The sequence below is a fragment of the Schistocerca piceifrons genome, chromosome 4 (assembly GCF_021461385.2).
Source record: "Schistocerca piceifrons isolate TAMUIC-IGC-003096 chromosome 4, iqSchPice1.1, whole genome shotgun sequence".
Classification (NCBI taxonomy): Eukaryota; Metazoa; Arthropoda; class Insecta; order Orthoptera; family Acrididae; genus Schistocerca; species Schistocerca piceifrons.
The window spans coordinates 409,978,550-410,004,221 of NC_060141.1; the positions used below are offsets into that span (position 1 = coordinate 409,978,550).

Genomic DNA, 25,672 nt, shown 5'->3' on the forward strand with positions numbered 1-25,672 from the left:
TGAGTTGCCTTTATATTGTTTTCCAAAAATAGTTTTTTCAGAATTTACAGAATGATTAGTATACCTGCAAGTACATCTCATAGTTTTTTGAGAAAAGCATCACACATTTATATATTTTCGTTGTTTTAGGAGGTTGACACCTGAAATAATTAGGACAAAGTATTATATTTCAAATACAGATGCCCATAAGAAATATCTCAAAAAATTTTATGTTATTCTTTTTATCAAATATATATTTTATTTACTGTTTCAGCACATAATGAAGAGCATTTGCTAGTTTGAATTTTGAAGTTTTTATTCACTTTTTAAATTAAAGGAATCTACAGTTCCAATAAGTGCTATGGCTACATACTATTGCTTGATATATTTCATTTTCATTATGTATAAGAAGTTTAAATCATATGTAGGTCATAGAATATGTCTAACACTGGAGACACTTACAAAACTATAGGAACATAAGGAAAAAGTTATTTGATGTCTTTGGATGATGCTTTACAAAAGACACACGACACACTTTGATATATTAACTCTATTCATAAAAAAATAAATTACACACAACATATTGTGTAAAAAAATGCACAATATTTATCTATGAACTTGCTCATGTTATCACACACAATAGAAAGTGACAGTCTCTGCACACATTACTTCAGTGAACAGAACATATTTCTGACATTTGCAGTTCAGGCCACTGCATATAGTGTTTCAGACAGTAATAGGTGTTTTCAATTGTGTTGCTGTCTGTTTGTACCAGAATTTATCTCTGCTTTCAATTCTCTTGCAGCTGATGAATTTTATGGTGAATTTGTCCTGCATCAGCTGTCTGGACAGTGGTATATCTGTTCAAAGGTGATGAAGAATCCATTGAAGTTGTTCTCATCATCAGAATGAAAATGGAACCTTTGGCTTGTTGCACCTGGCTGATACACAGCTAACCCTGAAACAACACAATTATTTCAGTTTTCTAAGTTTCTTTTGCTTTGCATTAGACCCCTTAGAGGAACTGCAAATGTAAATTTGAAGGGTTGCATTATAAGCACCATGGTATCTGAAATAATTTCAGTATTGTAAGACATGTAGTGGACTATATTTGTGTTTGCTCATGATTATGTAGGTTTTTTATTTATTTTTTCAAATTGTGATGTAGTGTAGTTTAAGGTAAAAGTTGATTTAGTAACAGTGATAAACATAAAAAATGTCAGTATAACTTTTGAAATGAAATTAATTTAAAGAATCCACAGTCAATGTAGACCATAATGCTCTAAAATCTTTTTGCTATAAATGCTATTATGAAACATGAAGAGAAAAAAATATCTTCTTGTAGAGTATTTAAAACTTTTCTCACTTCAATAAAATACTGTAGAACATAAATAGCTTTGTTTGTTTATTTCTATCTTATATTTAACTATGTGTTTGACTTTACCACTTGTGAAATTCTATACAAAGGGTACTGTCAACAAAAAATACCAAAATGTTCGTTTAGACAGTGTGCAGAGCCTTCAGATCTCAGAAAACTGAACCAGGATGCAGGAGGGAGTTGGAGCAGTATATGCAGAACAGTAAGCAATGTAAATGTAATACAGAACCAAAAAATTTCACTGTTTAGGAACTATCAACAGTTAAACTTGGCTGCAGACAGAGAAATTAAAATAACACTTAATCAGATGAAAAAATACAAATACTATTAGTATAAAAGATTAATTTCACAAATATGATCACTTTTCATTAGGAACTTACAAAATATGCAAATAAAATCTGGGCAAAATTCTGAAAAAATATGCAGCAGTCTGGCACTGCATTATTTTGGAAACAAGCTTTTTGAAAGACTGTTTCTTCCTTTTCCTAGTCTCTGATAGGGCTATAAATTAAAAAAAATACTGAATATCAGAAAGGATCTACGGACAGGGTAATTGGGACATGTCATAATGGGGTGTGAGCTTATGTATCAACTCTGAAAAAACACTACTGACTGACTGTCAACCAAGTCACTGCAGTACAGTACAGTTTCCTTCTTATTTAAGGTTAAATATCATCCCAAACACTTTTTCATCTCTTTTAAAAATCACTTAGTACCAAGTCCAGAAAATAAATAGTGTGGTCCATCATCTCCCATTTGAACTGCTGAAATGGTAGTTGGGTTGACATTGCAGCATACAGTTGGCATTGTTGTGTAGATAGCAGAATTACACCTAGTGACAGCATGGCTCTCCATTTTGTATGGTTCTTGGAACCTTCACAGTGTTTTCCCTTCTTCTTCTTTTTCTAGAGCTTTTGTTCTGCATTACCACAGGGTCGGCATTGTTAGTTATGGATTTGACATGGTTAATTTAAGCGGTGACCTGATACCCTTCCTGTCATCACCTCAGTACTCCCAGGATGAAATGTGAGTAGCCCAACTGTCTGCATGAACTGCCATACATGTGAAAGTGAGTGAAAGTTTTCTGAATGTTTGAAAATCATGTAAGATGCAGGAATTGGGTGTCAGCTCAGTATTCATGTCGCAGGATGTAGGAAACCACCTAAAAGTCACATCCATGCTGGCTGGCACTCTGGCACTTGTTGTTAATCTACCAGGCAGATTCAATCTGCAGTTAGCACAAAACCACATCCTGGAAGCAACACTTAAATGCATACAGCTAAGCAGGTGGGTAATTTCTGGCAGCACTGAGCTTCAGTGATAGTTCTCTCCAGCACTACAAAGTTCCATGGCCGCCTCATGAAGAACTACAAAGAACCTTTCTGGCATGGGGCAGAAAACTGCTGTCAATCATTTTTGCAGAGGGGATAGGAAAACAGACAGACTAAAAACTAAACTGAACTCCTTCAGAACAGGATCCTTATAGGGCTTCATTTGAAGGATGTGGACCATATCTCTGATCTTTCGTCGTCTTGTATCAGGGTCAAAATCTTCAACTTCATAAGTAACATCAGACGACTGTCTTACAAGCTTATAAGGTCCAAAGTAGCGCCTGAGAAGCTTCTCAGAGAGACCAACCTTCCGAACAGGAGTGAATAATCAGACGATGTCACCAGGCTGGTAGACAACAGGGTGGTGGCTCGCGTCATACCTTCAGTGATCGTTTCCTTGAGCCTGCAATGTGCAGAGTCTTGCTAACTGCCGAGCTTCCTCAGCTCTGGTTAACACCTGGTCAATGTGGTCGTCATCCACATCATCAGGATGTAATGGAAACACAGTGTTCATCATCATCATCATTGCCTCATGCCCATGCACCAGGAAAAATGGTGTAAATCCTGCAGTGTCTTGTTTGGTGATGTTGTAGGCAAACGTCACAAAAGGTAGCACCTCATCCCAGATGCTCTGCTCAACATTGATGAACATTGATAGCATGTCAGCCAAGATCTTATTAAGGCATTCAGTAAGCCCGTTAGTTTGCGGATGGTAGGCACTCATCATGTGATGAGTAATGTTGCACTGACGGTTTATCTCTGTCACAAGATTTGATTGTAAATTTTCCCTTGATCCATAATTAATGACCTTGGGGCACTGTGTTTTAATACAACGTCTTCTATGATGAATTAGGCTACCTTGAATGCTTCAGCTGCTTTCACAGCTTTTGTAATGGCATAGCATGTCAGATAATCAGTGCAAATAATAATCCACCTATTGCTACTCGCAGACATTGGAAAACATCCGAGGAGGTCACTCCCAACATGCTGGAAAGGTAATTTGGCTGGTGGAGTTGGTATGAGTCGGCCAGGTGGTTTCTGAGGAACTTCCTTTCTCCTCTGGCACTCTCGGCAGTGTGACACGTAGTGACGGACACTCCTAAATAAACCTGCAGAAAAATCTCTTGCGGATCCTCTTGTATGTCTTAATAAATCCTAAATGCCTGGCCTCAGGTGTGTCATGGAATTTCTGTAGAACAAGCATGTGTTTAGTAATCACTGGTAGCCATCTCTTTCCAAACAGATCAAAAATTTTCTTGCAAAGTAATCCATTAACCACCTTATATTGTCCTTTCACATCCTCTGGCCGATTTAAGGCAAGCGTAATTTGAGATATCTTGGCGTCCTTCTTTTGCTCAGCAGAGAGAGCCTGGAGTGTAGTGAGACAGTCACTATCTTCATCAAAGTCTTGATGATCTAGCACAGGGTGTCTTGAGATACAGTCAGCATTTGGTGTTTTCTTCCACTTTTGTACAAAATGGTAATGTCATACTCTTGGGGACATAGTCGTTCTGTTGGATCCTTAAGACCTGTCAACCAACAAAGTGAATGATGGTCTGTAACAGTTGTGAATGGCCTTCCATAGAGATACTGTCAAAATTTGCACATGGCCCAGATCACAGCAAGACATTCTCTTTCTGTAGTTGAGTAGTTTCTCTTGGCTTTTCTAAGTGTCCTAGGAGCATGGGCTATAACCCTCTCTTATCCATCTGAAATCTGCACCACAACAGAACCGATTCCATACCCACTATCATCTGTTTGTAGTTCTGTAGGTGATCTCTCATCATACAGACCAAGTACAGGGTCAGTCATCAGACCTTTTCGCAGCACATTGAAAAAATCTTGTTGAGCACCACCCTAGATAAATTTAGCATCAGCTTTTAACAAATCTTGGACTGGCCTGACTTTGATACAAAAGTCTTTGATAAATCGATGGTAATAAGGACACAATCTGAGGAAGCTTCTCACATCTCTAATACTTTTAGGAATGGGAAATTCTGTTATAGATCTCACCTTTTATGGGTCTGGTCACACATCTTTGTTTGACACAAGGTGTCCAAGTATTTTGATTTGTTTTGCTCCAAAGAGACACTTTCTGGGATTAAGTTTCAGTCCAGCTTGTTGGAGACACTTAAGAACCGCCCTCAGTCTTTTTATGTGTTCATCAAATGTCTCTGAGAACACTTTAATGTCATCTAATTAACAAAGACACATCGTCCACTTCAGGTGACTTAGAAGATTATCCATCATCCATTCAAAAGTTGCTAGTGCATTACACAAACCAAACGGCATTACCTTAAACTCATATAAATCCTCAGGGGTGAAGAATGCAGTTTTCTCACGATCAGCCTCATCTACTTCGATTTGCCAGTATCCTGAGTACATGTCTATGGCTGAGAAAAACTAGTGTATCGTCAATTCGTGGAAGAGGGTAATCATCCTTTTTAATTATCTTATTAAGGGGACACAGTCGCTAACAGGCTCAAAAAAATCGAATTTTTTTTTTAGTCTTAATCTATGCTCCAATTATTTGGCTACAAAATGCCATTTGTTTCATACAAATCTGATTATTAAATTCGGAGTTATTAATTTGTTCGTGAAGCATGGTAACTAGCGCCATGTCCATTTTTGCTGTGTCTTACGCAGTAGTCAGCATTGACTATAGTACAACAATCATTTATGTTCCACGGATATAAATACTCTTTATTTGCAGAATGAGATTTTCACTCTGCAGCGGAGTGTGCGCTGATATGAAACTTCCTGGCAGATTAAAACTGTGTGCCCGACCGAGACTCGAACTCGGGACCTTTGCCTTTCGCGGGCAAGTGCTCTACCAAGGTACTGATGAGGTACTGGCAGAAGTAAAGCTGTGAGTACCGGGCGTGAGTCGTGCTTCGGTAGCTCAGTTGGTAGAGCACTTGCCCGCAAAAGGCAAAGGTCCCGAGTTCGAGTCTCGGTTGGGCACACAGTTTTAATCTGCCAGGAAGTTTCACTCTTTATTTGGGTTGCAAGAGAGAATTGTTATTCTGATGTTTGCCAGCCTGTCTGCATTGTCGACTATCATTTCTTCATCCTAGTTGTTTATGTTTTGGTGATACAAATGTAATGATTTTGTGAAACATTATAACACAATGGGTAGAATAAGGAAGTTTGGATATAAGCCTAAGTTTCGTGGAAATAAATATGTAAAAATAAACCATGAAACTGCTAGTTTTGAACAGAGGGCAGAAAATAATATTGAAAGTGAAGTCAGTGCGAGTGTCAGTGCTTCAAACAAGAAGCTTCTAGGTGCTGCTGGTTTGCCAAGTGCCTCTCAAATGCGTGACAATGCAATATGTGGTGTGAACAGTGTTTCTGTTGTTACTGACACAAACAATCAGATCTTCATGAGGTTATTACGTGAACTTATCGAAAAACACACAAATTGTAAAAACTGTGGTGGAAACGTTACTTTGCACGGAGATGTGGCGAAAACCAAGGGAATTGTTTGTAATTTAGTTTTGACATGTTTGGAATGTAGCTGTACTGCCAATACAATGTCATCCCATGTAACAAGAAGCAGATTGTATGAAAACAATATAAGATTAGTGTATGCACTTAGATCTATTGGAAAAGGGCAAAGTGCAGATGCTGTTCTTTGTGCAGTGATGAACATTCCTCCACCTCCAAGAAAGTTTGATTTTTGTGACTGTTGGTGCAGTTGTAGCTGAGGTAAGTGAATCTACAATGTTGAAAGCAGCCAAAGAAGCAGTTCAGTTGAATGATACGAAATCTGACCCAAGGCAAATTTCTGCTGGTTTTGATGGCAGTTGGCAGAAACGTGGGCATACATCCCTAAATGGCACTGTGTCAGCAACCTCTTTTGATACTGGGAAGGTTCTGGATATTGAAATTATTACTAAGTTCTGTGACATCTGTAGCAAAAATCCCACTACACAACATATGTGCAAAAAGGACTATGATGGTTCTAGTGGAGGCATGGAAGTGGCTGGTGTTGCTAACATTTTCGAAAGGTCTGTGCAGTCAAGAGGTATCCTCTATACAGAATACCTTGGGGACGGGGACAGTAAGGCTTATCAGAAAGTGGTAGAAGACAAACCTTATGGGCATAGAGTCAAAATTAATAAACTGGAATGTATAGGACATGTACAGAAAAGAATGGGATCACGACTTCTAAAGATATGTAAGGAAAAAAAGTTAAGTGGTAAAGGGGGCCTGACAAAGGCTGAAATAGACAGGATCCAGACTTATTATGGTATGGCCATTAGAAATAACTGCAAGAATGTAGAAGCAATGAGGAGAGCCATCTGGGCTATATTCTTTCATAAAATTTCAACAGATGAGGAACCACAACATAACCTTTGCCCACGGGGACCTGACAGCTGATGCAAATTCAACAACCCAGTTACATCTTCCAGCTATAAGCACAAACATTCAATTCCAGAAAAAATCCTGCTAGCTGTGAAACCCATTTTCAAAGACCTTAGCGAACAAGAGCTCTTGAAAAAGTGTCTCCATGGAAAAACTCAAAACCCAAAGGAAAGTTTGGATTCTGTCATTTGGACAAGGCTACCAAAAACTGTTTTTGTTAGAAAAGAAACACTAAAGTTTGGTGTTCATGATGCAGTGATGTGCTTCAATGCTGGTGTGTCAAAGAAGACTGATGTATTAAGACTCTTGGGAAGAAAGGATGGTATCAATACTGAACGGGGACTGAAAAAGATTGACATGGACCGTACCCGTTATGCTGATATTTCTGCAGGAAATTCTACCAAGGAGACCAGGATAGCCAGAACATCAAAGAAAAGAAGATAAAGATCAAGAAGCTGAGCCACAGTATAGCCCTGGAATGTTTTAAAAGTGTGTCTGTATGACGTTGTACATTACTTTCTTGCATGTAAAACTTTAATACCATTTTTCTCAAAACTACATTTTTTGACCTTCCGGTACACTTTTCTCAAAAACTATGACTGCTACAGACATCAGACTTACAGTATCTCTTGTTAATACAACGATGATTAATTAGATAAAAAAATAGACCAGTAGTGATAAAAAGAACAGATTTACAAGCTCCAAGGTGTTTAGAAAGTTTTAATTTTTTGTCTTATAGAACAAAAAAATGATTACTCATGAAATATATAAAATACATTAACCATTTTTTATGTGATTTGAGAATGATGTTTCAGCTGTACACTGTAAAAGTTTCAGGTCTTTATCTCCATTATGTACTTCAGAAAGTGTACCTGACGCGTGCTCGTTTTAGCATTGATTCCTTATGGGAGTTCCCTAGCGACTGTGTCCCCTTAAGCTTCCTGTAACCAACACAAAAGCACCAACTGCCATCCTTCTCCCTCACGAGAACCACTGGTGATGACCATGGGCTCTGCAAATGCTGAATCATGTCATTCTTCATCATTTTCTCTACCTTGACGCGAATTATTCGACATTCTGTTGCTGACACATGGTATACTCTCTGGCTTATTGATTGATGGTCTCCAGTGCTAATCCAGTGCTTCACTGTGAATTTGTCTATTTTGCTCTTCACCTGTGGATTGAAGCATTCGGAGAACTCTTGAAGAATGGCAAGTAGCTTCTTCTGTTGTTCCTTAGTGATATCTGGTGATAGTCGAGCTATAAGATCTTGTGTCATAGTGGTAGTGCCAATTTTGTACACAGACTCGGCATGGGAGGTTTCAACGATGCTCAGCTGTTCTGCAATTAACGTCTCAGCGTTTGCTATGCACATGCGTCTTGGAAGGATCTGCAGTTCTCGGCAATGGTTAACTATCCACAATTCACCAAATCCGTTCTTAAACAAGATGACATTGGCTGGAATGACCAAGTTATTCTTCAGCGGTATGCTTCTCTTACATTCCACTACAAGATCCATGCGTTGATGCCTGGCATGACAGGTGACAGTTACCTTTCTAGTGCTGACTGCAGGAATGATCACTTCATCCAGCACACATAGTCTCCACACACTCGGATGCGCATCGTCCTGTCCACAGTATCTCATCTCGTCTAGCATAACCTCCGAGCGACTACAATCTATAATTGCCTGAGAAACTATCAAAATGTCCCATCCGAGAGTGACGTCATGATTACACTCTTGTAAGATGATGAATTCTAAGGGCTGTGAATGGCCACTTATACCCACACAAATGACACATCTTCCTGTAGGTTTTACATATTTCCTATTAGCCACCTTCAGCAGAGATGTTTTGTTGTCGATGAATATGGTTTTCTGCATCTGGCAATGGTACTTCTCTGAAATGACTGAATATGATGCTCCAGAGTCCACAAGAGCTTGAGGATATTGACGTAATTTCCTACCATTATCGTAGTGATTGACGGCAGAGGATTTTTCTCTTCAGCGGCCTCACCTCCAAGGAAGGTCACACCCTTTAGTTTTCCAGGTTTCGGCGGCTAGGTGATCGGCTGGAGCTTCTAAACGGCAGTGGAGACCTTGAGCGGTGTGTTGGGGAGCATCCCCTCCAGCGGCTAGCTTGCGGTGATGGTGACCTACGTCATCATGCACCCTCATCTTCTTGTTTATCTTCATTGTTCTGGAGTTGGCATCGGCTAAGATCGATCTGCTGTCTTGTGGTACAAGTGTCTTCAAATATCCACCACCTTTCTCGAATATAGTGCACCACATGTCCCAGTCGTCCGCAGTGAAAACATACTGGTTGGTTATCCTGGGTCCTCTAGATGTCAGTCTTCCTTGTATCCGAACAGGTTCCTCATGCGGCATTGTAGGAACATAACTTCATGTGGGTCTTGACTTTTTCACCGTTTTAAAGGAAAATGAAGGACAAGAGATTGGGTTCAGTGTCTGTTCCACTTCCTCCCTTATGACCTCTTGAAGCATATCGGTTTTTTGGTCACTGTGCAATCCAAGTGCCATCTGAACTTCCTCTCTCACTATCTGATGAAGAGCACTTGTGAAATCAGTTTCTTCCTCCATCACAGACATCGACACAATGTTTCGAAGCTGTTCAAACTTGTTGCGTGTAATTCTTTTTTGATGCATTGTCTCGATATAATGTGCAGTATCACAAGTGCCAATACCCAGCACCTCCACCAGAATAATGTCACATAGAAGAAGGTGTAAGTAGATGAATGACAAACACTAACTTCACTTAACAAAGGTTTATTCAGCACTTGCACATACAAGAGCATGGAGCAAACTGCCTCCGGTCAGAACACATATGGTATATATACAGCTACAGAATATTCCAGTACAATGAGTCTTGCCACTTGTGGATGCTTTTAGAATGTACTTGAACCAAATATAGAAATTAAAGTTTTTCAGATCAGGTGAGTTTTGACTTCACGACCCTCCATGCAACCGTCTAGTTTCATAACTATTACACTACAGCGACTGTGCTAGTAGCACAGTCGCTGTAGTGTAGTAGTTATGAGACTAGACGGTTGCATGGAGGGTCGTGAAGTCAAAATTCACCTCAGCTTCTTCTGCGACAATATTTGTTAATTTCAACCTTTAAACAAATAATTAGGCCTAACACTTGTAGTAGAAGAAACTGTTAAAAAGAAGGAATTTTTCTATATATTAAGTTAATTGAACGAGTTGAACGAGTTATGTTTTAATTATAATTTCTGTAAATTAAACATCGAACAATGTGTAGTTTCAGTATCTATTATTGTGAGGATATATAAAGACCAGATTTTTGGTCCCAAGACACTCAGACCATGGCCAATTTTCAGGCGAGAAACCTGTATTGGTTAGATCAACAGCAATGCATTAACTTAACTGTGACATAAGTGTAACACAAATAGGCCATGTGTTATAATGACAGTGTCTGTTCAATCGTGTGACATGTACCATATTATTCTGTAAGAACTGTGTGGTTAGGTTTTACTGCTCACAGATGTTCAACAGTAAATTATTATAGCAGTATGCTGACGTTTTCCTGCAAACTATTAATGAGGCTTCTCAAAAGTTAACCAATAGTGAACTGGCCATATTAACTGTCTAATATTAGGTAAAGAACTGTGAAACACAGCTGTGCAACTGTTGGCTACATTATTTACAGTAGTCAGTTTTGAACTTCTACCCTCCCCCCCCCCCCCCCCCTTACAGTAGTCAGTTTTGAACTTCTACCCTCCCCCTCCCCCCCCCCCCCCCCCATTTTTCAGCCAGCATAACAACACATTATGTTGACACCAAGACTATCAATAAAGAAATAAAGCAAGTGAACGTCACAAATAGAAGAGCAAAACAGTCCAGCAATGAGTCCTTGGGCAGTAGTTAGTTTCAGATGTGCTATGACAGGCAAGCTGAAGATGGAAGTACAAACTCTGAATTTCCTGCTGGAAAAACCAGAACTTTGGGTCACAATACTCGAAAAGGCATTCACGCAAAACAAAATAACTGATGAAAAGATGAGGTTTGCGGTGGCTGTAAATGTATTAGATCCCAAAGCTAACCCTACAGCCATAGACAGAATGCTTCATCCCACATCAGAATGGCAATATACATTTTGAAATAAGTAATTGATCGACAGAATGTCTAAACCACTTGAACAATGCATACAACAGGTGGGCGACAGGAGCCCATCAGAATATTGGCGACACCTACAGGGCATTGTCGGAGAAGGAGACTTACCTGGCATGACACTGTGGTACATTTGGATGGCACAGATGCCCAGTGCAATCAAGGTGGCAGTAGTTACCTGCACAAAAGACGATGTCCACACATTGATAATGACAGCAAAGTTCAAGTGACAATGGACAGTATAAAGCATGTATGACACTGGCTGTGGAATGTTGTGTGCAACAAGAGACCACAACTGTATGGAAGAGCCGTCATGGGAATTTGGCCAGATGGCTGCATGAACTTACAGATGATGCATTGCAGCAGCACAAAAGAAAGATAACAATGGGAATAACAGTGGCAGCCAGTGGAGAAGATGTGTTAGTACAACTGGTGGTTTGGCAAAAAGGCAAGAAGATGTACAAGACCATGTAAATATCCAAATGGTGATGATGGTGGGCAGTAGGTGTGGCAGGCCATGAGAACCAACAGAAATGCCTTCAGCAGGGAGGTGAACACAACGAGGGACCTAGGATGATGAGTAATTAATGAAAGTGATCCGCTCATTCATAGAGGTTACGTGTTAAAATATGTGGGATCGTGTCATTACTGTTTGACTGACTCAGAGTCAGACGTCAGTGCACTCCATTAAGGATTATCAAACTACCACCACAACCTCACAGGTGCACCTGATGGTGGCAAATGCAACGCCAATAATGACTTATGACACCTACAAAATGGAGGTGGATTTAGGATTTAGACAGAGTTGTCACTGGAACTTTGTGCTAGCAGAGGTGCAAAAGGCCATATAAGGTGCCAACTTCCTGTGTAATATGAGAATTGAGACAAATACCAGTGCTGCACAGATTAGAAGAGATGGTGAAGTCGTCATAGGTATAATAGGAAGAGACATACATCACACCACAGGCTGCATGCACAAAGAGATGGCAAGGGGCAAAAATGGTGCTTCAGCCAGCAGTGTCACTTAACACAGTGCACAACATTAGAACACCTGATCAGCCAGTATCACAATGACCAAGAAGGTTAGCCCCAGATCGCTTTATAGCTGCAAAAGCTGAATTCAAGGGTTTGTTAAAAGCAGGTGTGCTACATAGTTATGATAACCCATTGGCGTCGCTGTTATGCTTAGTAAAAAAGAAGGATGGCACATGGAGACCTTGTGGTAACTATTGGAAGTTAAAAATGCACACATGTCCAGACAATTACCTGGTACCCAACCTCAGGGATGTTACTAATGTCCTTGCAGGATCTTTAGCATGATTGGTTGTCAGAAGGCATACCATAAAATATGAGTTTCGGAGGCAGATATGCCAAAGGTGGCAGTCTCAACACCTTTCCGGTTGTCTGAGTAAGTCAAAATGCCTTTCGGCCTTAAAAACACAGCACAGAGGTTTGTGGAAGAGGTACTGTGACATTCAAAGTGTTGTTTTGTGTACCTAGATGATATATTGATGTACTCAGAGACAAAACAGTTGCATGAAGAACACCACAGGTCCATTTTCAAAAGAATTAAGCAATATGGAATAGTTATCAACAGGGAGAAATGCACCTTCCAACAGCAGGAGGTGACATTTTTGGGTCACACGGTGTTAGCAAATGTAATATGCCAGCTGACAGATAAAATAGCCGTGATCAAAGAAATACCTGGACCACTCGATTACCAAGAACTTAGAAGATTTTTGGGGGCAGTAAATTTCTGCTGTCGACAGCTGCCATGGGCAGCTGAGATTCAGGCATCATTGACAGTGGCACTGATGGGAGAAAACGTGGCTGGCAAGCGGCTCCTGAAGTAGACTCCAGACATACAAAACACATTTCACCAAGTGAAAGTAGATCTGAAGAAAGCAGTTATCGTGGCACACCCAGTACTGCATGCACCGTTGGCTATAGAAGGCGATGCAAGTCAACAGGCAATAGAAGCAGCCCCCCATCAATTGCAGAAAACCACTGGCAGCCTCTGATTTTCTTTTCACACAAACTCACAGCAGTGGAGGTCAAAGGAAGTGTTTATGGCAGGGAACTCATAGTAAGATATGAATCTGTAAGATATTTTCATCCCTACATTGACACCAGAGCATTCAATGTTAATGCAGACTACAAACCTATTACATAAACATTCATCAAATCTAATAACAACTGCTCTCCATGACAAGCCTGACAACTAGAGTTCATTGGCCAGTTCATAACAGATTTGTATCATATTAAGGAAGCAGAAAACATTGTGGCAGATTTCTGGTCAAGGGTCAATACCATCTCCCAGATAACCGATTATGAACATTTGGCAGCTGTAGAGGCCATGAATCCCCATCTACAAGAGTACTGGCAGGATATCACTACTGGACTGAAAGTCACCAAGTGAGGCTAGTCGGAATGAAGGTTAGCATTTGGTGTGACAAGTCATGAGACAAACCTCAACCCCTTGTTCCTGAAGAGCTGCGGAAGACAACCTTCAGTAGCATTCATGGGCTGGCGCACCCCAGTATGAACAGCACAGTGAAACTGCCAACAGACTATTTTGTGTGGCCAAGCATTAAGAAAGATTGCTGTAGGTGGACAAAAACGTGCATGGTATGCCAAAAATGCAACATCGGATGACATGTGAACACACCCATAGAAGAGTTTCTACCATATACGGGGCAGTTCACACATGTTCCCCTAGACATCGTAAGTCTGCTGCCCCCCCTCATAGGGATACTATTATTTGTTTACTGCTGTAGACTGGTTCATGTGATGGGTGAAAGCAGTGCCATTGGGTGAAATAATGGTGAGAGTTTAATGGCGAGAGTTTTTGGCGACTTGGATTGTTCGTTTCAGTTGCACTCTACATGTGACCACAATCAAGGCCACAAATTTCAATTGGCCTTATTTTTAGAGCTGGAAAAGTTGTGTGGATTCCAGCACCACCACATGACAGTCTACCACCCTCAAAGTAATGGCATTATCAAGTGTTGGCACAGGACCTTGAAGGCTGCGTTGTTGCGCCACGCTGAAAGATGGACCTCAGCCTTATCAGTGGTTTTGTTCAGACTACAGACAACTTGCGAACCAGATTTAGGAGTTTCCACCCACAACAGAGTTGGTTATATGGGAAAGCCCTATCCCTGCCAGCAGAAATTTTTGCTGCACCATTGGAAACAATGGTGAGAGACATGCCCTATGTTCTGCAGGAAGTGCGAGAACACATTTCCAACTACATCCGGCATTGGGTTCCTGGCACAGAGAGGGCACCCAGTTTGTACACACAGACCTGGGGTACTGCTCCCATGTGTGGTTATGGGCTGATGCAATATGACCACCCTTACAACCATCTTACTCTGTGCCATACAGTTATTAGCAAGAAGGTAGAGTTTTATGGAAAGTAGGAAACTGTCTCCATAGATTGAGTAAACCTGTCCACAAGCTGTTGCCTGAAGGAGAGCCAGGACAGAGATGGCCCCTGTACCACAGGAGGAAGAGACGTGGGTAGAGAGCCCACTACCCTCAACGACTCTGGCAGCCTTGGAGAAGGAGTCGCAGATGCTTCTGAGACATTCTAAAACTGGCAGACACATAGGGGGAGGGGGCTGTGTGGGAATCACAAGACATCACAAGATTGAGCGCACAGTGTACATTGTTGTTTATTCATTGTTATATTTGTGTTTCTGTGTTTTTCAAAAACTTTGCTCCTTGTATGGAATTGGTTCAGTCTTTTTTGAATAAAGTTATAGCCTTCCTGAAACAGTATTTGTCAATATTAATTACAAGGATACTGTGAAGCAGTACTGAAAGATGTTGTTAAAATGGTGGACAAAATTTCAAACAATTTAGATCAAAAGATCGATGACTGTGTTACACAGGCGGTAGCTCGCTTAGAACAGGCCGACCAGTCATCGACCCCCGCGCCATTCAACAATAAATGAATGAGATTAATTTTGCTACTGAAATATTACTGAAAGAAATTATTAAGTAATTTTCCAGAACCAAGCCATGACAGCGACAGAATTAATCAATTGAAAGGTACTTGACAGTTTAGTCCATAGTTTACGATTATAGTGGTCACAGATCTAGGTAAGCAGAAAGCTCACTTACTTGCAGTATGTTCACAGCAAGGCTGTGAACATACTGCTAGATGATACCAGACAACACACTACCTGCTATTATATCATTCCCCCTCTAAATTTTTTCAGGAGGAAGTCTTTGATGGTCAGAGTCAGTAATTTCAGCGATTTATGGAGATAAAATAATGACTGGTTCAAATATCTCGTATGACTAATAATATTGAATCTCATTCAATACAATAACTTAAACTAAGTCGGGCAGCTGAAAAATTGTTGTGATCTGAAGCAAAGTGCAGTTTTTGTGACAACTAGCCTTTAGTGCTTAAAAGGTTGTGATTTAAATATCCCAGGGAAACATTACAACTGGCACTGGTTATCTTAGCAAGATGTTGTAATGTGCAAAACAAGCTGAAAACTAAAATCTTAACTCTGTTTAAGATCTAAGGTAGAGTTTGTGTCTAATTCTCTGCTGTTCTATTCTGGGATGACATTAATGATGTAACTGTGGGATTTAGACACATTTAAACAGCAGTTTCATGATATCATGTCCAGAGGAGCAAACAGAACTGTCAATTGATGGATATAGAGGGTAGATAGCATAAGAACTATTGCAGACACCCCATGCAATTAGGAAAAACATATTTGCTTAAGAAACAAAGAAAGATACTGTTGCAAAGAATAAAATAGGATTTCTGTTGTTGAAAAAGAGAAGGCTAGTGTTCATTTTCATGTAATTCAGCTGGTACTACTACAGGTCATTTTATTACATAGGTCTGAGATTAGCTCACTGTAATAGATGGCACATATAAAATACCTAAGTTTGAATGATTTTTCAAAGGATATGAACATTGTTAATATTATTTTTCGTGGTAACTTACATGTAAAGTTGAGTGATCCACAGAGGAAGCCGCATCCTGGAGTCTGCAAGAAGTCTGAACACGCACCTCCAAATGGTGTTGACACAGATGGTTCCAACTCAAAAGACGTTGATCTCATTCTCACACCACATATAAAAGGGTTAGGTCTGTAAACAAAATAAATACAAAAAATATGTCTAAACATAAAAATCAGCAGCTGCAGCACACATGCAGCATGTGCGCATGTACAACCACACACAAAAACACTGTTCTTCCTAAAAATTATCAAAAACTTTATACATTATCTTAAAGTAACTATCTAATGAGACACACTACTACATCTGTAAATGTCGTAACACACAACACTTTCCGCTGCATTTCAGAGAGCACAAATTCTTTGTCACTTGAAACTTATGTTATCCCTACTGACACTGAATGTTTTCTCCCTTCTCAAACATTATCCACACATGTAGAATTATGTTATGAGTGACATTAAGCTCCCAGTTCATTTGCGGCCAGCCTCAAATGCACCATTGGGCTAGCCATGTATAATGTCATCCAAACATGTTCACATTTCCATCTTACTTCTGTTTAGTGTGCCATCCTGCTTCCTTGTGAATCACGTGTGCATAACATGTAGTCAGAAGCAGTATGCCAGAGGCTTTTGGCCACATGGACCATGCAAGTCACATGTTTCATGCTGTACACCATAGTTTAGCCCACACAGTTTTGCCTTGATGTCATAGTTTTTGGGGATCTTTAAGGATACTGTACTTTATAGATATATATTCACTAATGTTACTCCATAAGCCTACTGTCTGAGTCATACACGCTACTCTCTAATACCTGTTTTTGTTCCATAAGTAACAGAACAAGTACCAACAACTGACAGAAAATGAAGGAAGAAGTTAGATAAGAGTTTAAGAGCCACAGCCGTTAGAGGAGCACAATGTAAGAGTGAGGAAGGATGGGAGAGGAAATTGGGAGTGCCATTTCAAAAGAAACAACCTGGCATTTGCCTTGAGCAATTTAAGGAAATCATGGAAAACCTTGATCTAGATGGCCTGAAAGAGTTTTGAATTGCCATCCTCCCAAAAACGATTTCAGTGTCTTACCACTATGTCACCTTACTCAGTGGCAACAATCGCATTAAGTCAGTGACAGCAAGCCATTTCACAATTAATTATTATTGATACAATTCTACATGCTTTCTGTCTCAATTGAAGAATGCATTTCAGCACGTTTTACAGCTGTATTTGTAGGTGGTGACACACTGATCTACCTGTAAAAAGTGGCTGCTGCAACTATAATTTTATTTTTGTGTTTTCTTATCTTCATTTTTTCTTTGGTATTTATGTGGATTTTATCTGTTTACACTACTGATATTGGTTATCATAACTGGATGATGCAATGCAGAAAGTAAACTGAAAGTTAAAATCAAACAATGAGTAGGAGTTTAAGGTATGGCTTATGTGCCCAGTACACTGTTGTGTGCTGAAATATCATCAGTAAGCAGACAGCGGTATTTACAGCTTCGCAGAAGGATTAGCATGCAGCACCCAGTTCCAATCACGAACCATAGAAATAAAGAAAAACATCACTTAAGTTAGTGGCATTTCCTACCCTCAGCAGCTATCCTGAGTTCACATTCATGGCTGTATGTTCTCCAGGACATGTGAGCAGCACACAGAAGACTCAGGTTTGAATTCAAGCCCTACTAGAGGTCTTTTTTTTCTTTTTCTTTTAAAAAAGGTTGAGAATGGCTTGTGGATGTATCTGACAAACTACATGAAGAGAAGCATAAACTACAGTCTTGAAAACTGACATTAATAGGAGAGCAGTGCACTGACCACAATCATGTCTAATGTAGGCCTGACACTATTTTTGGTTATCCAGCCAAAATCTGGCAGTAAAAAAGCATTATAAAGTTCAGTTTTTAGTATATTGGATCTTGAACCTTGAGCTGTATGATTGGTCTACATTCTAATGAGTTAATATTAAAAGAGCAAGCCTAATACCCCTGAGGTTGCTTCTGCACTCTCACTTATTCTTCCTGAAAGTGCAACAAGCTACAATCAAGAACTGGACTTAGGAGCAACTGAAATAAGGTTGGTAGATACAAAAATTTAAAAATGCATTTGAGTCTTGAGCTATATGAATTACTGAGAATTCTTTTATGTGAATAAAGACAAGGAAAACTGAATGTTATATATAAAGGTGGCAAAGGAAAGAAAGGTCACTCCAAATCTTATCTCATAAGGGGTCCTGGGTACATGGAATGCGTGGAAGGTAATAATGGATTAATAGTCCTGATTTGACTATCAACTTATTTGCAATGTGGCTGACAATTAAAAGAGCTTAACTAGAAATAATGAAATAGGAAAGAGGTAGACAAAGATGAGGACTTAATTCAAAGGAATTAAAGAGGAAATGATATTAGATGATATGCCCAAATTACAGCTTTATTGGTGATGAGGCCATTAAGTGCAGACTGAACAAGGACAGAGAAATAACTTGGGCATGATCTTGTTTAAGAACCCCTTCCAGTTTGTGCCTGATGATTTGGTGCTATCACAGGAAACCATCATTTGATGGTTGAGTGGAAATTTAGGTCCCATCCCTCTTGAATATGAGTCCAGTGTCTTAATTTCTGTGCTGCTCCCTTAGTTACTATGAGTAGGAAAGAGGTACAATCTGAAAATGCAAACAAAAAGAAAGAGAATATGAAAAGGATGAGTGGAAGAAATTATGAAGGGATGATGAGGCGCAAGAAGAGGAGTAATATAAAATAGAATGAAAGTGGTGAAAAAGCTGTAAGATGTGGGCTAAAGCAAAAGAATTAAGGAAACAATGATAAAAAGCCAGAAAAAGAAAGGTGGTGCAGAATTCAAGGACGAACGGCGTAAAAGAGTGGTTGTAGAACTGAAGACTAAGAGTTTGGTTTAATTTAAGACTATATGGATGACAAGAGCGCATTATGAGCAGTCAAAGTAGGTTCACATCTGCAGTGTTTGGAATATTACCTTTGAGATCCAGTTGAGCTACATAGTAAAACAAGTGCTTAAATATTGTTGTTGTTTTGGTCTTCAGTCTGATGACTGGTTTGATATACTTCTTCATCATCTTTGGAAATAATTGGCATATAAACTTGTACTATTGTGGTGAGTGTTGACTTTTTGTGTATCTTGGCTGTGATAATGAGTTCCTTATGCTGTCCATTATAGTTAACTGACATTTCTACTTTCTTAATAGTTATTAGGCCTCCTCCTGCATCAGCCAGATTTGTTTTTGTGTTCATAATGCTATACTTCACTAGCCAGAAATCCTGTTCTTCCTGCCACTGCTCTCGCTAATTCTCGCTGTATCTAACTACAAACTATCCATTTCCCTTTTTAAGTTCACTAACCTACCTACCAAATTATGAGCTCTACAATATCACATTACAACCAGCAGAATGACTGTTTTGTTGTTCCCCATGACAACATCCTTCCGAGTAGTTCTCAGCCACATATCCGAATGGTGAACTATTTTCCCTTCAAAGTATTTTAGCCAAGACAATTTCATCATCATTAGGCCATACGGTAGGGCTACACACCCTTGGAAGAAATAACAGCTGTAGTTTCCCCTTGCTTTTAATTGTTCACAGAACTGTTATATCAAAGCCCTGATGGCTAATTTTATAAGGCCATATGAGTCAGTCACCCAGACTGTTGCCTCTGCAGCTACTAAAAAGGCTGCTGTATCTCTTCCAGAGCCACAGGTCAGTCTGGCCTGTGCACAGATAATCCTGCATTGTTGTATGCCAACTTCATATTCACCCTGGAGAGTGGGAAAGAAGAAAGGGGTGAAGAGGAGTATGGTGGGTCAAATCTACTGATACTGGACATTGGCTTTGATGTGTATCATAATGAATATGCGAAGTGTGACTTCAAACTTGTGCAACAATTATAGAAAAGAACATCCCCAATATTTATTTTACTTCTACTCTGAAATGGAAACTGTTACACTGTGAACATCTTGATGTGATGCAAGGAAACAGATACTCCAGTACTTCCACGAGAGCTCATTTTTAGCTCAGAAGAAAGGCATTCCTACAGTTGAAGAATGGTGTGAGTATGTGATGGCTGCTGGTTGTGTCTCACATAACTGGAAGTTTTCAGGTACAGACTGCAACAAAGCACGCCCAGAGGAAATGCATATGCAGCTAATTTCCATCTTCTGGACTCTGAGTAAGGTAGGACCATTGGCATGAGGACATGGGAGCATGACAGACTGTTGCCTGTAGTCTGACGATTGCAGAAAGAATGGCATTAAATGGACTCCGGCCATAAGTGTGGCAGGAAGAGTAGAAATGGGTCCTTCCAGAAGCCATACAAACTCCATCCAGACAGGCCTTGAAGACCCAATGAAACTGACTAAGCATCATGTCGTGCCCAGTCCATAGGCATGACTGGATGTGGATATGGAGGGGCATGTGATCAGTACACTATTGTCCCATCCATTGACAGTTTTTGTGAGCACAGCTGCTATTTCTCTATCGAGTAGGTCCTTAGTCAGAATCCACAAGGGCTGTGTACACCCCACTTCCCAACAATGCTCAGCAGACCCAGACCATCACCAATCCAAGTGTTAGCCATGCCTGACAGCACTTAACTTTGGTGAGCTGATGGGAACCGACCAAAAGACATATTCCATAAGAATGTTGAGGGATTGTGTAACTGGTTTGATGACTAGATAGATGACAACACCTGAAATCCATGCAGAAGTTACAGATATAGTGTCACCACAAACCAATGGGAACAGATTACTGGTAGCTGAGTGGAAATTTCAAGTTAGCAGGCATAATTTACTGCTGACACTACACCACAGACAGCAGAGACCTGCACGTTGTAGAGTCGTAATCATCTGTGATACTGAGAGGCATTCAGTGGTGTTCATCAATGGGTTGTTTTTGTTGGTCAGATCAATGCCAAAGTGTCTGAAAATGATGTGGTGAAAGATGACAGAAAACAGTGAGTGTTGAGCTTGTTCTTGGGGGGGGGGGGGGGGGGATTTTGAGTATGACGGTAGGACTGATTTGATACCTATGTAAGGGAGGCTGCATCTTTGGCAGTATGTGGCCAGAGTGTTAAACTGTGATATCATATTCTTCGTGACCAGGATACCAATTGGCATATCTCAGCAGGATAATGTAAAACCTCTGCTTCCTCCCCAGTGTGGTTCATACAACAAACACATTGAGGGAACTGTCACCAAGGCAGTAGTATAGGTGGAGACTGCAGATTCTAAAAAATAACCCCAAAAAATTTTGGTTTTAGGTAAAATGTATGAACACTACAAATAATTCAATACCTTCTCTTGCTGACAGTATGGGTAATGTAACTGACAATGATAAACAGAAGGCTGAAATTCTAAATCTAGCCTTCTAAAACTCGTTTATGATATAGGACTGCAGCACCATATCCCCTTTCAATTATTGAACAAAAGGATGGCTGACATAGTGTTTAGTGTATCTGGGATTGTAAAACAGTTAAGATCCTTAGACACCAGGAAGGCATTTGGCCCAGACGGTATCCCCATAAGATTTTATGTTGACTATGCTACAAATATAGCACCATTCTTATCCATCATCTATCAGAGATCATTGGAACAGTGGAAAGTTCCACAGCACTGGAAGAAGGCCCAGGTCATAGCAATCTATAAAAAGGGTAGAAAATTAGATGCACATACTTACTGGCCAATTTCACTGACATCAATTTGTTGTAGAATCATGGAACATATTTTGTATTCAGACATAATGACCTTTCTAGACTCTGAGAAGCTCATCTACAGAAACCAGCACTGTTTTAGGAAACAGCACTCACGCGAAACACAGCTGGCCCTCTTTGTGCATGATATACAACAGGCTCTAGATACCGGCTCCCAGGTTGATGCAATATTTCTTGACTTTTCAAAGGCATTTGACTCAGTTCCACACCATCACTTGCTACAAAAAGTGTGCGCTTACGGTATATCTGATGACATATGCGGTTGGATAGAAAGTTTTCTAACAGACAGGAAGCAGTATGTCGTCCTGAATGGGGTGTCTTCAACAGAAACAAGTATAACTTCAGGTGTGCCCCAGGGCAGCGTAATAGGTCCTTTGCTTTTTACAATTTACATAAACAACCTGGTTGATCGTATTGACAGTGGCCTTAGACTGTTTGCCAATGATGCTGTAGTCTACAGGAAAGTAGTATCACATGAAAGTTGTGATCAAATCAATGAGGATTTGCAGAAAATAAATGCGTGGTGTAATGACTGGCAGTTATCTCTCAATATTAGTAAGTGTAACCTACTGTGTATAACAAGGTAAAAATCCCCATTCATGTACGAGTACAAAATAAATGCCCAGTCTTTGGAAGTGGTAACGTCCGTCAAGTATCTGGGTGTGACTATTCAAAATGATCTCAATTGGAATGATCAGATTACACAAGTAACGGGTGAGGCAAACTCTAAATTGTGGTTTATTGGTAGAATCCTGAAGTGATGCAGTCCTTCAACAAAGGAAATAGCTTACAATATGTTAATTCGTCCAATCTTGGAGTATTGTTTGTCTGTGTAGGACCCTTACCAGTTGGGTATGATTCAAGAGATTGAGAAGGTCCAAAGAAGAGCGGTAAGATTTGTGACTGGTACATTTAGCCATCATGAGAGCGTTACAAATCTCATAGAAAGTTTGAAGAGGGACACTCTTGCTGACAGATGGTGCGCTAAACAGAAGGGGCTGCTCACCAAATTCCAAAATCCGATCTTCACCGAGGATGTAGAGCATATATTATTACCACCAACTTTCAAATCATGCAATGATCGCCATCCAAAGATAAGGGAAATAAGAGCTTGTACTGAGGCGTTCAGACAGTCACTTTTCCCTCGCGTGATCCCTGAGTGGAACAGAGTGGGGGAAATATGACTTTGGCATGAATTGTACCCTCTGCCACACACCGCCCAGTGGCTAGCGGAGTATATATGTAGATGTAGATGTAGAATAAATTCAAAAAATAATGACAGTGTCTGCTCTTTACATCATCATCATCATCTTGGACAGTTTCCAGCCTCTGGCTGGGTCTGTTTGGAACATAAGCCTCTCCATCTTCTTCTGCCTTGAAACCATCTCTTTGTCTTCACGCTGGTCCAGTCTTCTCCTTTCTTCTGGACACATTCCTTTCAGCCATCTGTCTCTTGGTCTTTCTCTTGGTCTCCTTCCTTCCACTTTGATCTCGTGTACCCTCCTGGGTATCCTCTTCTCATCCATTCACTTAACATGCCCATACCATCTCAGCCCTGATTTCTTTATCTCCTCCTGTAATGGTTCCACCTTCATTAACTCTCTGATCCTCTCATTTCTTAACCTGTCTATCTTTGTCACTCCAATACTGTTCCTCAAGAATTTCATCTCACTAGCTTGTACTTTGCTTTTCTCTCTTCCTTTCATAACCCAGGATGCATATGTCAGGATTGGGACATAGTGTGACCAGTATATAAACTTTTTACTGATTTGGGGTACATCCTTGCTCCATATCAGACTTCTGACACTCTTCTGAAATGCCTCTGCTTTGCTGCCCCACTTGTTTATTTCTCTGTCATTTTTCCCATCTTCCTGTATCAGGATACCTAGGTACTTGAAACTCTCCATTCTCCTCAATCGTTCCTCACCAATTGTGATTCCAGTTGTTTCTCTCTTCTTCGTTCTTGTTGTGATAATCATCTCACTCTTACTTAAACTAAATTTCATCCCATATTTCTGTATTGTTCATTCCATATCTCCAACTGCTTTTGTATTTCCTCCTCCTTATTCCCCAAAATCATCAGATCATCTGCAAACACCATAGCTTTCATCTTTCCTTCACCAATTACTTGTGCTATTGTACTCATTATGTCATCCATCACTACAATGAAGAGTAATGGTGCACTTCCCTGCCTCAAGCCATTCTTCTAGTCAATTCAAGCTGAATCTCTCTTCTACCACTTTCACACAGCTCACACTTCCATGGTACATTTCTCTTATCCCCCAAATAATTTGTTTTGCTACTCCTCTGTTCTGCAGGGCTTTCCATCCTTTGCTTCTACGTACACTATTATATGCTTTTTTAATGTCCAGGAAGTTCATTAGTAGATCTATTCCATATTCATAATGCTGTTCCTGCAATTATCTTACAGCAACAATTAGATCCATTGTGGATCTTCCTGCTCTGAAGCCATGGTGTCTTTTTTCATCCCTCCTTCTAATTTTTCCCAAATTCGTGCTTCCAAAATTTTCTAAAAAAATTTTGATCAATGACTCATCAGTGTTATCCCCTGATAGTTCTTGCACTTTTCCTATTTCCCTTCTTAAGGATTGGGACAATTATTTCCTTCTTCCAGTCTTCTGGGATCATCTTCTGTCTAGACACAGTTTTCATTACTCGATATAGCCATTGTATCCCCACCTCTCCTACTGCTCTCACCATCTCTACACCTCTTGCAACAAAGCTTTGGTCCACCGGGATGTGTGTTGGTCAGGTATAAATGAGGGCATTATAAGGCTTCACTCATGATGCCCAAAATTTCAGAGATCACTTGTCCATGTACTTCACAGGCCTGCTTATAGAGACCACCTGGGTCTGACCCTGGCATACTCTGGTGAGCTGCCAAAGAAGCAGTATTATTTAAGTGATTGCAAAAGAGTGCTCGGCCTATTCTATAAGCTGTAGTACTGTTGTCCATTCAGTGTGTTCAGTGCTACGTGCAACCAGTACTTCATTATATTTTACATTGGCTCTATAAACTACTATGTCCCATAAATCATGTTTGCTCTTGCTATAAATTACTACTTACTGCCATTTTTATGTCTCTAATTTTAACACTAACAAATTTTATGCACTCTGATTCTTGAACCATTATTTGACCAATATATTAAACAAAAAAATAAAAGAAGGACTCTACCAATCTGAGTTGACTTTTATTAGCTCCAGCCATATAACAATAAAAACTGCCCTATGCCTCAATTTAATCCAACTGAGTGAAGCAGCACACTGGACTTGCATTTGGCAGGATGATAGTTCAAATCCAAGTTTTGGTTTTGTGTGATTTTGTCAATTTTCTTCTCAATTCTTTTTTAATCAAAGCTCGTGCTCTTTCTTTAATGACTGCACTGTCAACGGGATGTTAAACTCTAATTTTCCATTTTTTTCTATTTAGTAAAGCAAACAGTTAAATTTCACCCCGCATTGCTTTCTTCCTCTATAAGAAAATTGTTAATCCACTGAGGTAGCTATGCATTAATGTGTGAAGACCATCAGCTCTTGGAAGCAAGGGCTATCTTGATGCTATTGTAGGTGGTCCGAGTCAGTTTTACTGTTCAGTGTCACTGTGATTTCCAGGCAGTTAGCCACACTTCTCTAGGCTGCTGACCTGGATAAGTGTTTCAACCTCAGTTATCCCATACATAAATACAAAGAACACAGAATAAAGTCTGCAATAGAACAGTAGTG

The 25,672-nt window shown here is 40.0% G+C and overlaps 2 protein-coding genes across 5 annotated transcripts in view; one reads left to right on the top strand and one right to left on the bottom strand.

Moving 5' to 3' along the window:
- The window catches only part of LOC124796451 (L-lactate dehydrogenase), a 321,578-nt gene extending 320,308 nt beyond the window's left edge, over positions 1-1,270 (top strand). For 3 of the 4 annotated variants that reach the window (XM_047260669.1, XM_047260667.1, XM_047260665.1), the window contains exon 9: positions 785-1,270. In XM_047260669.1, coding sequence (XP_047116625.1) covers positions 785-788 — 4 coding nt within the window. In that variant the 3' untranslated portion in view covers positions 789-1,270. The remainder of the gene's footprint in view (positions 1-784) is intronic. The other variant, XM_047260666.1, reaches the window with a different exon arrangement.
- LOC124795873 (neuropilin-2-like) overlaps positions 275-25,672 on the bottom strand; it is a 254,480-nt gene continuing 229,082 nt past the window's right edge. Inside the window, exons 5-6 of the mRNA XM_047259954.1 lie at positions 16,182-16,327; positions 275-937 (exon numbers count right to left, since the gene is read on the bottom strand). Coding sequence (XP_047115910.1) covers positions 816-937; positions 16,182-16,327 — 268 coding nt within the window. The 3' untranslated portion in view covers positions 275-815. The remainder of the gene's footprint in view (positions 938-16,181; positions 16,328-25,672) is intronic.